Here is a 13,571-nt window from a genome sequence, read left to right on the forward strand (position 1 = left end):
ATCATGAGCCAAGGAATGTAGGTGGGCTCTAGAGCTGGAGGAAGCAAGAAGATGGCCCCCGTAGAGCCTCCAGGATGGCATGCAGGCCTGTCATCATCTTGACTTTAGCGCAAGACTCATTTCAGATTTCCCACTTCCAGAACTGCAAATCTGTATTCCAAGTCTGTATTGTTTTAAGCACTAAGTTTGTAGTAATTTGTTATAGTAGCAAATGAAAACTTAAAAGAATGAGTCAAATTTGAAATATCTGTGGGACATTCAGGAGGAGAATGAATGGCAATGTGATACTCTGCCCTGGGACACGTCCTCTTTTAAGATGACAAACATCAGGTTACAGATCAAGATCAGGTTCCTGGCCACGGGCCTCTTCCATGTGCAGACCGGGTCTCGTCGGGACTTGGTCGTATTGTTGGGATTGCACAGGGGAAACTGGTCGGCTGAGGTGGGCTGATAAACGGGGGTTTCTAAAAATGGCTCTAGATTCACAAAGCTGAGTGTGCTTGACTTCCACCCAAGCCTCACTCTGTTGTCTCACTCCGACTCACCAAACCTCCTTCATGGGCCCAATTCCACCTTCTCCTTGAGGTCGTGGGGGTGGGGGTGGGTGGGAGGGGGGATTGGCACCAGCTCTCCCAACAGGTGGCCAGGCCCCAGCAGTCCCACCTGCTCCAGAGTCAGTCTGTACAACTGCTGGAGTAATTTATATTGTTTGGCTCTTATTTTATAAAAATGAGTGGGAATGAAAAATAGATATGCTATAACCCATAAAAAGCATAAGCCTCACAAAAAATTAGTAGGGATGAAGATGAGAGCCATTAGGGGCTGATTGGAAGTTAATCACCCAGGCAGCCTGTTGTGAGAGAAACGAACAGAACTTGCCAATGAGACCAGTCAGAGTGGACACTTACTGGCACTTCATACTCATAACCCACCAGCCCAGTGAGGCAGGTGCCCCAATTATCCCCTTTAGAGAGTCTAAAGACTAGACACAGGATGTTTAAGTTGCTTAAGAAATAACAAGTGGCTGAGCCAGGATTCAAGCCCAAAGAGCCTGCTCTGGAGCCCAGCCCCCACCTCCCCTGCCCTCCCTGACATCAGGGGCCTCTCTGACCTCATCCTTTCCCTGACCTCCTCCCTTCCTCTAGGTCATCTCCTGCTCCTTTCCTTGCTCTGCTCCTGTCCTGTCCACACCGGCCTCCAGGACATGCCACACATTTGCTATGCTTTGGGGCCTTTGCACCTGCTCTTCCCTTTAGAAAACTTTCCTCCCAGATACTTGTCATTCTCCCACTTCCTTTAGTCCTTATTAAACATCTTCATGAAGCACTCCCTGACCTCCTCTAGAGAGACTGGGTGCTCTGTGTAACTGGGAAGGCCTGTCCTGGATACAGGAGGCAACCAAGGGCTGAAGAGAGATTCCCAAGTCCCTCTGAGCTGGAATTAGGCTGCCGCGGAGGCCAGTGAGGGAGAGCTGGGTTTTAGCACTTTGGGACACATGCTGAAGGCCAGGAATTCTAGTTGCTCCCTGCAAAGCAATCTGGTGCATTGTGGTTGAATGTTCAGTGGCTATGAAAAGTCAAAGCCTGGCCTCAGAGGCACCATGGGGAATGAAGTGAGCCAGGTCCATCCTTCACTAGGTGAGCCCTTAACCCCTGAGGCTGGAGGGTGGAAGCAGGATAACATATGGCCTCCCAGGATGGTCTTGTCATCAGGGCCACATTCCCTGGTGTGAGGCCTGGTATCACTTCCCTGATAAGAAGGCTGACTGCAAGTTCACATATATCACAAGGGCATTCCCCCAGCCCTCAGAGATGGGGAATTCTGAGCCTCATGGCACCTTCGAACCCCTTCCATGGCCATTACAGATCTTGCACCCCACATGTGCACATGTATTCTCATTCAGGATTCAAAGAGCCTGGGGAGAAAAGCAGTACTTTGGCACATAAGGAAACTGAGGCTCAGATCTAGTCACCTCCTCATCATCACACACTAAGTGCTTCTCTGAGCCTAGACTTTTGGCTCCAAGCACAGTGTTCCTGTCAGGGACACACACAAGCCACCAGCACACAAACTATTACAGACACAGAGTCTGAGAGCACTTATATCACACTGTGACCCCCAAATTCTAAAATCCCTATATTCTATAAGCATTTAATGTCAGTTAGGGATGATTCCCAAAACACCTCTGGAGGCACACCATGACGCTTCCCAACCTGCTTTTTGGTGTGGCTGGACTTTTATTCACTTCCAATGACATTTTTTGATAATAAAGGCAAGCGAAGTTATATCCATAGGTCAGAATTTATTTCATACCAGCTCATTTATAGCATCTTCAAGGACAACGTTCTGCTCAACATCATTTACACTCGAAAACAGAGAAGAACAACTTGGTAAGGCACCAGGTTACAACAGTCTGGGGAGAAGACCTTGCCTTCATTTTGGCTTGTGTAATGCCTGGGTGGTTTCTCTTTAGGTCTGCCAAGTACAGAGAACAATATTACAAAAGGTTCATTTCCACATACATGGTAGAAAGTGATAAAACAGGTTGGAAGTAATTGTGTTTTTAAATTATGACTGGCCTACACAGTAGGAGTTAAGCTAAAGTGGCATCTTCTAAAGCACAACTCATAAAATCTTCTCTGCAATACCAAGCTGCAAGTTGAACAGTGTTTGAGCTTTAAAGTGAATTGACTTAGGTTTAACTCAAGCACATACTCTAAAAAATTTTTCTGCCCAAATCACACAAAGGAAAATGGAGGAAAACCTTAAGTACAATCAATCGTACCTTTACTATTCTAGAAAATGCAGCAACATGTAAAAAATGGTTGTGTTTAAATGTCAACCCTCTAGATGTTTAGGGCTAATGGTACAGGGTTGTATCAAGTTGGGTTAAAAATAAACCACCTGAGGAAAGCTCTCAGAACTGGGCCACACAGGCCTGCTCCACTGACAACTTTCCACCAGGGCCAGAGGGTGCTGATGGCCGTCGCCCAGGGGGCCCAGGAAAGCAGCCCCAATGCTGTCACATGCATAAAATTTCTTTCAAGTCTTGTGCTCTATCTTCAAAATTAATTTGCATTGTACTCCATGACATTTATTTAAATATAAAACTACTGTTTAAAATTACTCACCAGGTAACTCTTCTGCTGCTCCCACTGCTTTACACCTGGAACAGGAAGAGCCGAGCCTAGGAAACTGGCCCCTTACAGACAGGTGAGCCAGGCAGGCCAGCATAGAGTCTGTTTAGAGTATTTCCTCAAATGAAGTAATTTTATTCACTCAGGCTATAACTAAATGCTTTGGGCAACTATGATACCAATTTCAATGTACTGAAAAATAAATAGTGAACAATCCACGTATTTTAGTTTTTAAACAAAGAAATCAGGTAATTTTATTTACTAACAAGATCAAAGAAGCGCCTACCCTGATTTTTTTACTTCTATAGGAAAACACAAATTAGCTCTTTCAAATATAAAAAAGACAACGCAAGACCCACAGAAAGATAAGACTCTTCTATTCACCGGCTCTACAGCAGTTTCCCTAGTTACTGAGTTGATTTTGGTAAATCTGCTTCACTCACTACAACCAGACATTATAATTCATGTTAGGCTACCTTTTGGCATCTCAGCAGCATAGCCATCACAAAGTAAAAAAAAAAACAAAAACAAAAACAAAAACTACTCTTCTGATATGGCACATTTTTTCCTCCAGAATATTAAACCCTAAAAACTGCCACCTTGAAGAACACAAATGTTTCACAAGTATATGGTTTTCTGGCTGTCCCACAGTAAAGATGCCGCTGAGAGAGGGGGCTGTGGTCCGTACATACACCCCTGCTCCGGGCTGGCCGCAGCACATCACCCCCAGGAGCCCTCTGACACACAGCGCTGGCCTCTATTGCCAGTTCCCTGAAAGGCATCTGTGGTTTTAAGTGGTTGTTTTAACAGGTTTCAAGAGACATTCAGTATAAAACAGTTCTTAAGAGATATTCGTGTTTTGAGATGGTCTCAAAAATGTGTCAAAGTATATTTAAAATCATATCTGAGTAGGATATAATCAAAAAGAGATCTGTTTAAAAAAGTAATAAAAAGAGGAAGCTGAGCTTCCCTCACATCTGTTTTTGTGGCCCTGCTTTTTCTCATTAACTGTTTAAAAGTCTGAATCAGCAGCAAATACAGCCATATACATGTGTGCACGCCCGCGCATACATTTTGGCTGCCTTAAGGGGAAAAAAGTACACTTCATCTCCTACAAACGTTTGCTGCAGGCCTTGTAAGAGTGTCCACTTCTCTGCAAATGGGACAATGTAAATAGTATGGAAGTTTCAAAACCATTCAAATAGATGCTCCCTAGTGTTCTAACTGCCAGGGATTTAGGCAGTTGGGTGCACGCATAGTAAGAGCAAATATTACATTATGATCTCAACATGAATCACCCCCTAAAGAAAATATAAGAGCTTCTGACTAATACTTGCTTTACTCCACATGGCATTTTGGCTATGTTTATACGGTGTCAACACAACTGGTCTAAGAATGAAAAATCACAATACACAATTTTTCCTTTTTGGTTTACACAGTGTCATTGAGTTAGGAGATGTTTGTTGGTTGATTTTAGATCTTAAGCAACCAGGTATTAACATATGACAAAAGCAACTGTTTTGAGGGACTGTAGGCAGAGGTCTCTCGTTTTCCCTCAGATTTTAATTCCTTAAAGTTTTATAAAGTGTGGAGTTTCAAAGCTAAGAGTTATTTTCAGCATAGCTGGCCTGTGGACATACGCACTTGCATGAAGTAGCCCTTAATCAAGGGAAGCTAACTATACCATTTCTTCTTTTGTTCTTCTGTACGTTATAAATCTAGCAAAATTTCATTCTTGACACTCAGATTTGAAGTGTCTTTTTCATATTAGATATAAATTAATCCAGAGGTCTAGAGCTCTAAATTTCCAGAGTTACCAAAAAATGCTTAACTGACTTCAAAAATATCTTGCATAATTAGTAATCAACTCATCCCTAAGCTCAAACAAACAAGAATATCAAAGGCAAGAAAAAAATCCAAAAATCGAGAGCTCCACCTATTATACATATACATACACACGTTCTCTATACAGGTTCTACATGATAAAAGGAGTCATTTTAGCTAATATAGCTTCTAATGTGGACTTCATCTAAAAATTGCCTTTCTGGGTTTCTGGCCAGCATCATACGAAACAGCAGTACTTCTTCCACCAGGACTTGGAGAGGTTTTTCATTTTGTCTGGAGTCCTGCTTTTGGACTTCTTTGGCTGTTGCTGAGTGTCCGAGTACTGAATGCCAGCAACGATGGCCGCGTCAAAGACCTCTTTGAGGTTTTTCTGAGTCAAGGCCGAACACTCGATGTAAGAGGCAGCTTTCATTTCCTCGGCACACAACTTAGCCGCCTCTTCAGGCACGGGCTTCTCTTTGCATTTGTCCAGCTCAATAAGGACTTTGACATCTTCTCTTAGATCTGACTGAGTTCCAACGAGGATGATGGGGGCTTTGGGACAGTGGCATCGGATCTCCGGTATCCACTTCTCACTGACGTTCTGGAAGGACGAGGGGCTCACCACACTGAAGCACAGAAGAAAGATGTCCGTGTTGGTGTAGCAGAGAGGCCTCAGTTTGTCAAACTCATCCTGCAACCGATCAAAGCATCCAACAGTTATTCATCTAATCAATTCTCATCGGAAAAGAGACCACCTTAACATTTTTTTTCCTGAATGGGTCTGGCAGGGCTGGTTACAGGAGGAAGAGCCAGCACCTCAGAAAGCAGGGGCTTACTCAGCGGGGCCCGCACCCCCACCCCATGAAATCTGCCAGTGTGCTCCATGTGCTCACCAGTACTCATGATCCTCTTGTACCCTACCACAGAAAAAGTACTTACACTAGGTTGAGTTTTAGAAATAAAATTTACTTCATCTAGCCTTTAGCCTAGAGTAACATAGATTTTCAATGCTGGTATTTAGCTCCTGTTCTAAAATTTAGCAGCCACACTGATCCCCAAGTCTCCAACCTGACCCCAGTGAACCCCAGTCTGATACAGCTCCCCTTGTCCTCATGACAGCTGTGAGTGATGCCCAACTCATCCCATTGGCACTGCACACAGTCAAGGCAAGCACAGTGCTCAGTATACCCAGTAATGTTCATCAGACAAAAGGATAGACCCAAAATCGGAGTTCAGGACCTCTGACGGCCACTCCCCTGGGCAATACAGAGAACCCGTGCCTCTCAATGTCACTTACAACAATGTGACATACAATGTCACATTGGTTCATATATTCCTATTCTTGCTTGATACACCTTTCTTATTATCTCTTTTCCTCCCTCCTTCTTCCTTTTTTTAAAAAAATTATTTATTTATTCATGAGAGAGAGAGAGGCAGAGACACAGGCAGAGGGAAAAGCAGGCTCCCTGCAGGGAGCCCGATGTGGAACTTGATCCCAGGACCCTGGGATCATGACCTGAGCTGAAGGTAGACACTCAATCACTGAGCCACCCAGGTGCCCCCCTTTCTTCCTTTTCCTTTCTTTTCTCCTTGCAAATACCAGGGGCCTCCACACTCAGTGCTTTGGGAAGATAAAGGATCAGAGAAAGTGCATACCCACCCTACCTTAAGGTACAGAGAACTGGATGGAATAATCACAGTTTGTCCTATCAACCAAGCAACATGCTGCTGATGCCTGCCCCAGTCCATCTACTTCAGAGATGGATGCTGGACAGCAGCCACTGTGCAGGGCCAGGGGATTCAGATGGGAACACACAGACCTGGCCTCAGCCCTTGTAGACATATCTGTCTCCAAATCAGTATTTTTTATTGTCCCCTGGAGTGCCATATTCAACTACCTGAACACTTTCAATCAGCTCACTCAGAGAAAAATATTTACATCACCTTATTCTTTTTCAAAATGTCTATTCGTGGGGGCACCTAGCTGCCTCAGTCGGAAGATATACTACTCTTGATCTCAAAGTCGTAAGTTCAAGCCACATTTTTGGTGTCAAGATTACCAAAAAACTAAACTTTCAAAAAATAAAAAATAAAATAAAATTCCTATCTCTGGGGGCCAGCCTCGCACAGGTGTACTATGACATATAACTTCCCAGTGGCAAGAAAAAGTGAAATGTCATCCAGGTTTTCATTACTTCATTAGCATGCTCTGATTATTTACAAACTACTATTTACATGCACATTATTCTGCATCTGTGGCCACCCTGTAGGTGTAAAGGCAATCTGCACCTGTTTCACCTGAAGGCACTTTCTTCATTTGAGGCTCCGTATTTCAGTCGTAGGGCGACAACCAACTAACAGTTGAAGTCAACCAGCTAAAAATGCTCAGGGATGAATCTGGCATTTCATCCTTGCCACTTGTCAGACTTCTCTACGCAACGGTTTAAAAAGAACAACTTGGCTTTTTTAGTGCCAACTTTGTGCTGAAAGAATAAACACAGAAACTCAAGCAGGTAGACTATGGCCCAGCTCTGAGGATCTTGTAATAAAACATTCCCTCTGTTCTCAGAGGCCTCAAAGAAGCAGCACAAAACTGAGCCTCAAAACAGGTCAGCTCCCTTAGGCAACTGCAGCTCGCTGCTGGAAGCCAGTCACCTTGGCCATGCCCTGCAAGCTGGGGGTTGCATTACCAATAAAAAGAAAGGCAAACTCAGGGGTTGGGCCTTGTGACAGGGCTTTGGAAATCTGGCTCCCCAGACCTCTTGAGATTCTGGCTAAGGGGTTCACGGAACCAAGCAGAAATTAAACTCTCCTCCTCACTGCCTGACCAGAAACCTTAGATTTTTGCTGAAATCAATACAACATACATATGCGTGACGAGGCCAACTGGAATGTACCCTCAAGGAAATGTGTTCTGAGGCCCAATGATTTGCATGCACCTGCCAGGTCTGCAGGGAAGACATACAGAATTCAGTCAGGGACAGGGTGTGGTGGACAGGCCACTGAACAGTAGCACTGGTCAAGCTGAAACCTGATTTTTTTTTTTTTTTTTTTTTTTTTTTTTAACGCAGAGATTCTTCAAGGGCCACCTGGGTCAAAAAGCTGAGGAATTTTCAGCTTCTCCAGTCAATACCACAGAGATCGCCTATTTCAGAGACAGTCCCTTCTCCAAAGTTATGTTTCTCAAAGTCCTCAGTCTCTATTTTCACTTGAGTAAGACTGTGAGTCTAATGCTAAAAACTCCTTTTAATATCTTCTATGCTCACTACCTCCCTAACGAGAAAACCGAAAGACAAGAAAAGCGATTTCTAGTTCCTTATCCAGCCAGTAGAGACATATTCTTGCTCTAAGCTTCCATATAAAACCTGCATTTGAGCCCCAGGTCAGGGCTACTGGTGCTTACACTCCCCTGGAGCTAGAAACAGAGGTCACACAAGTCACTTTAAGCCCACAAGGCTATCCTGAGAACTGCCTGGAGGACGGAGGAGTTTCACTGGCCGAGTCAACATTAGGGAAATACAGCAGGTGCCAAATCAAGTCCTGGGGTGCCTAGGGAGCTCAGTTGGTTAAGCATCTGCCTTTGGCTCAGATTATGATCCCAAGATCTTGGGATCAAGCCCCACATAGAGGCATCGTCGGGTTTCTTGCTCAGCAGGGAGCCTGCTTCTTCCTCTCCCTCTGCCTCTGCCTGTTGCTCCCCCTGCTTGTGCGCCTGCACTCTGTCAAATAAATAAATAAAATATTTTTAAAAATAAAAATAAAAAGTCCCTTAAAAGGTAGTTTATCAGATCTGGACTAAGGAAGGTAGGGAAGAACTATAACTCTGATCAGCTTTGCTATTAATCAAAATAAGTCCTAAGTAGGGGATCCCTGGGTGGCTCAGCGGTTTGGCGCCTGCCTTTGACCCAGGGTGCGATCCTGGAGTCCCGGGATCGAGTCCCGTGTCAGGCTCCCGGTGTGGAGCCTGCTTCTCCCTCTGCCCGTGTCTCTGCCTCTCTCTCTATGTCTGTCATGAATAAATAAATAAATAAATAAATAAATAAATCTTAAAAAAAAAAAAGTGTCCTAAGGGATACTTATGGAGTAGGGGAAAAAATGATCTTAACAGCTGTGTAGTTTTCACCGGTTTTGAAGTTGGTTTTTCTCATTCATTACATAATAAGGTGTACTTTACTAACTAATACAGTTAAACAATACAGTAAATCTCAATGAAAACGTCACTGGGAGACCAAAAGAATAATTTCCAAACTAAAGCTTACCAACTTGCGCCAAAGCCCTTTTATTTCCCTAATTATGAAATGTTTCCATGAAAATACCTCCAAAATTATTCTTGTGCTTCCCCAACTTTTAAACAGGCTATACTAAGGAAAAACTGAACTCTGCCTCAATAATTCAGGGTCATTTTTATAAAGTTTTTCCCACACTTCTTTCAAAACTGCTCAGAGGTTTTTCTCCTCAGACCCATCTGTCCTGTCCCCCACACTAACACCGCCTTCCTCCTTATGGAATTTCACAGGTTTCTTTCACAATTTCTACTAACTGGTTTGTCTTCCCTACAGATTGCAAGTCTTCTGAGGGGCAGGCCAGGACTTAAGTTTGAATTCCCCAGTGCCTAGAACTCCATTATGTGCATCAATCATAAACTGTGACAGCGCCCTATTATGTGCCAGGCGCCATGTGTGCACTAAGCCTAGAACCCCAACTTGGGAAGCCGTGTCTGTAACAAGAATCAACACCTAAGGGAGAGCCCCATTAGTGGGCAGGGACGTGCAATGAGCTGCTTGCTCCTTCTCTCAAGGGTCTCTAGGAACTGTACCTTCTTGTTTTACCAGGAATGCCTGTATTTATTGATATGCTACCCTGGCCACCTTTTAAAGATCAGAAAATCACATAGCAGGAAAAATATTCTTACTTTATACAAAGCAATTAAGCTTTCATTACAAATACCAGGAGAGCATTCAGAAAGATTAACTACTAGGAGAGCAGTGTCCTTTTGAGTTTTCTCTTCCACAGGAAATAAGATCCACACTGTGTGTGCTTTCTTTGGCTGCAGCTGAAGGGGAATCCGAGATGCTCCAGTGCAAAAGAGGCAGGGCATGCCACTCTGGCCACCACCAAACCGGTATTGAGCTGAGAACCAAAGCTGCCCAGTCTTGTGTCATTTGAGTTTTGAGAAATAAACCTGTGAATTTGCTGCCCCAGGTGAGATAAGCAGTATGGAAGCTGTGGCGTGGGCGAGTCACTGGGGAACACTGGAAAGCGAGCTTCTTCAACAACAGATGGTCATGTGATAACACCTCAGAAAGTGAAATGGGCATTTGACATGCCTACAAAGTGCCCTCAGCGTTTGCTCTGACAAGTACAGAAAAGAGTACATGTTTATCAACTGTCACTTTGACAAACTCAAGAGATGGCACCGTGGGTTCTCACAGAGAACAAGGAGATCTCAGTGATGAGCACTGTGCCAAGGGTCCCTGGAGCTCGTCGAGGAATACCCCCATCCCCGTCACTCCCTGGGTGTCTCATCCAAGTGCCTGACCCCCAAGACAAGAATAAATGTTCACGATTTGGAAAGACTAAGTCCAGGTTCATTCACTGCCCTAGCTCAGGACAGCTTTGCCACTGTATCTCTGCTTCAAAGGACGGGGTGGCCCTAGTGAGGAAACCACAGCATAGGGAGGGAAATATTAACACCCACTGACACAAACTCCATCTTTTTCAGGGGGACCCCCAGATGGTACAGTTGGCTGAGCATGTCTGGTTCTTGGTTTCAGCTCAGGTCATGATCTCAGGGTCGTGGGATCGAGCCCTGTGTCAGACTCCACACACAGCATGGAGTCAGCTTGAAGCTCTCTCTCTCTCTCCCTCTGCCTCCCCCACCACGCTCTTTCTCTCTCTCTCTCTAAAATAAATAAAATCTCTTTAAAAACCTCCATTTTTCTCTTGAGCAAATTTAATATTTGGCTTGTTGACTTCTAACAAAATGATTCTATCACCAACTTACTTGAAGAAATGATCACAAAGCATCACTGATAATTTTTTAATAAAAACGAGAAAGTAAATAAGATCAGAAACTCCATAAGAATTCCTATTCTTGATCCTTTGTTCCCTATCCTGTCCATGCAAAGCTGGACTAAACCCTGTTTTATGAGGGCAGAGCCATCTCCCCACCTCACTGCCACCCCCTGAGAGGGGCAGGGCTGGGGCCACTTCATGAGGCTTTAGAATGACCCAGTTATAGAGCGTAGTTATTCTGAGGCCTCTAAATGGCCAGTCCCTTCCCAGCCAATCCACTAACCTGTCCGGCAGTGTCACAGAGCTGGAGTCTCACAGGCCGGCCGTCCACAGACACCACAGCTTAAAAGTAAAGTGAAAACAATTATCAAAGTGTGCCTTTTAACCCGTTTCAGGAAGAAAAAAAAAAAAAGTTATAGCTGGGAACTACCATTCTCCCTCCAAACCTTTCAGTTATTCTGGGTTTCCTCACGAATTAAAGACTTGCCTAAAACAAGGAGGCCCCAAGGAGGCATTTTTGTCTACAAACCCTCCAGGGCTGGCAATTCCCTACCCTGTCAGGGCTGAAGCTGCAAATCCCTTAGCCGTTTGATGGCACCCCAGAAAGACCTGTACTTTTAGCCCAGCCCCGGAAGATTTATTTTCCTGTCACACTCGGTTCAAAAAACCTAAAAACAACACTAGGGGGTAAATGGGAACCAACCTTGCCGTTTTAACTCAGTGGAAAACCTCACAAATAATTCTGTTTTCCCTTGGGAAGAGTTCCAAGACTTCATGGTTTATCATAAAATTGTAGCTTGTTTTGAGAACATGAGCAAACACAGGCTGCCTGCATTGTCCTGTTTATAGAAGAGGGCACTGCTTATCTCACCATGTCAGCTCAAAGAGAGGATTAAAACAGAAAAGAAGAGAAAGCCTGCCCACCTTTCCACTAGGATGGGGTACTGGGCAGGGGCCTGCATCAGGGCACAGCCTGGATGTTTCTACTTGAATTTAAGCACTCAGGTTTGTCTCAGTACAACTTTCTAAATTGCTTTTCATGTTTACAATAGTCAGCTGGAAGGGAAAAGGGGTGAAAAACAGAACCATTTGGGTGGAACCCCATTAGTGTAGCAGTTTTCTCCAGGGTACCTTCGAGATGGAAGAAATGAAGCGCTTGCCATCAGGACTCTCTAAAAGGTCAAGAAGCTTTTTCTTTTCTTTTCTTTTAAGAGCAAGAGAGAATGCTTTCCATTAGCCTCTGTGGGAGACTCGTACTTTACCTTTACTAGTCCTTTCTAATAAATTTCAAAAAGACCTGAAAAAAAATCCTTTATCTTTGTTTCCACCAAACCAAAACACAGCACACCATACGTAAGAGCTTAAAGAGACGCTGAAAAAATATCAAGAATCAGAAACAGGGCCAACGGGGGAGATGGAAGTCGGAGCAGTGGGCGCAGGGGAGAGGCACGCTGGAGAAATCGCGTTTATTCTCAGGGTTTAATCCAAACCTAAGCCCGTAGCGCCGTTTTCACTAAATCAAGTCTTTCCTGCCGTCTCTGTGGCTCTTCAAAGTGGAGACGCCCCTTGTGAGCGGAGCCGCCGAAAGGAAAGGACCGACTCCCAGGGCCACAGGTAATGGCACCTGCGCGTCACCTTCCCGGTGAAACTCTGCAGCGGCGCCAGCAGCGTCGACCTGACGCAACTTTGCTACGCAGCAAACTGACCAGGCTTCCTGAACTCGACCTATTTGTTATTAAATTGCCGCATCATTTCTTTTCGCACAGGCTCGGTCCCCGTACCCCGCCCCCTCCGCCGGGCTCGGGTTCGGGGGCTCCCGGCTGCCCCGCGGTCCTGCAGGTGGCTCCGCGCTCGCCGGGTCCCCACGGCCCGGTCCGCTTCCCATCGGGGCCCGCGACCCTCGCGCGACGCTCCCTCCCGCCGGCACCGGGCCGCCAGCACCGCGCCCCCGGCCCCCGGCCCCGCTCACCCGAGAAGTTGTCGAAGGCGGTGGGGATGTACTCGGTGGGGTAGCCGTTGGTGGTGTAGCTCACCACCAGGCTGGTCTTGCCCACCGCGCCGTCGCCGACTAGCACGCACTTGACGCCGCGCCCCTCCGCACCGCCCGCGCGCCCCCGGACCCCCGGCGCCCCGGGCCCGCGCCCCCCGCGCGCCCCGCGCTCCCGGCGCGGCGGAACGGGCGGCGCCTCGCAGCGGCCGGGGAACGCGGGGTCCCCCTGCTGCGGGGGCATCGGTGCGCGCGCTCGGGCGTGCAGGCGCGGGCGAGCAGGGCCCGGCCCGACCGCCCCTCCGACCCGGAGCCCCGCGGGAGGGAAGAGCTGTCAGCGACCGCTGCGGGCGCGTGCCCGGCCCCCGAGAGCGGCGCTTCCAGGCCTCACGCTCCCAGACAAAGGCGGCCCGGGGGCTCGCGGCTCGCGGCTCGCGGCTCGGGCGGCGCCACCTGGCTCGGCTCGGCGCTGCCGGAGGACTGCGGGCCGAGCGCCGTGGAGCCCGAGCGCGCTCTGTCTCCTCCCGGCTTCCCGGCGACACGACGCGTGGGGGGCGGGCGGGGAGGGGAAAGAGGCGGATCCGGCCCGGCCGCTCTGTCCCCGC

The 13,571-nt window shown here is 46.7% G+C and overlaps 1 protein-coding gene across 1 annotated transcript; it reads right to left on the reverse strand.

Annotated features, from left to right (window-relative positions):
* Positions 1–2,282: 2,282 nt before the first annotated feature.
* On the reverse strand, positions 2,283–13,466 carry RHOU (ras homolog family member U). Its single transcript, XM_025448518.3, has 3 exons — positions 12,949–13,466; positions 11,263–11,321; positions 2,283–5,655 (listed from the first exon to the last, which is right to left on the reverse strand). Exons 1-3 carry the CDS (start codon positions 13,208–13,210, stop codon positions 5,200–5,202), a joined length of 777 nt encoding a protein of 258 aa, XP_025304303.1. The 5' UTR covers positions 13,211–13,466; the 3' UTR covers positions 2,283–5,199.
* Between the last annotated feature and the right edge of the window lie 105 nt (positions 13,467–13,571).

This window comes from Canis lupus, chromosome 4, assembly GCF_003254725.2.
Source record: "Canis lupus dingo isolate Sandy chromosome 4, ASM325472v2, whole genome shotgun sequence".
NCBI classification, from domain to species: Eukaryota; Metazoa; Chordata; class Mammalia; order Carnivora; family Canidae; genus Canis; species Canis lupus.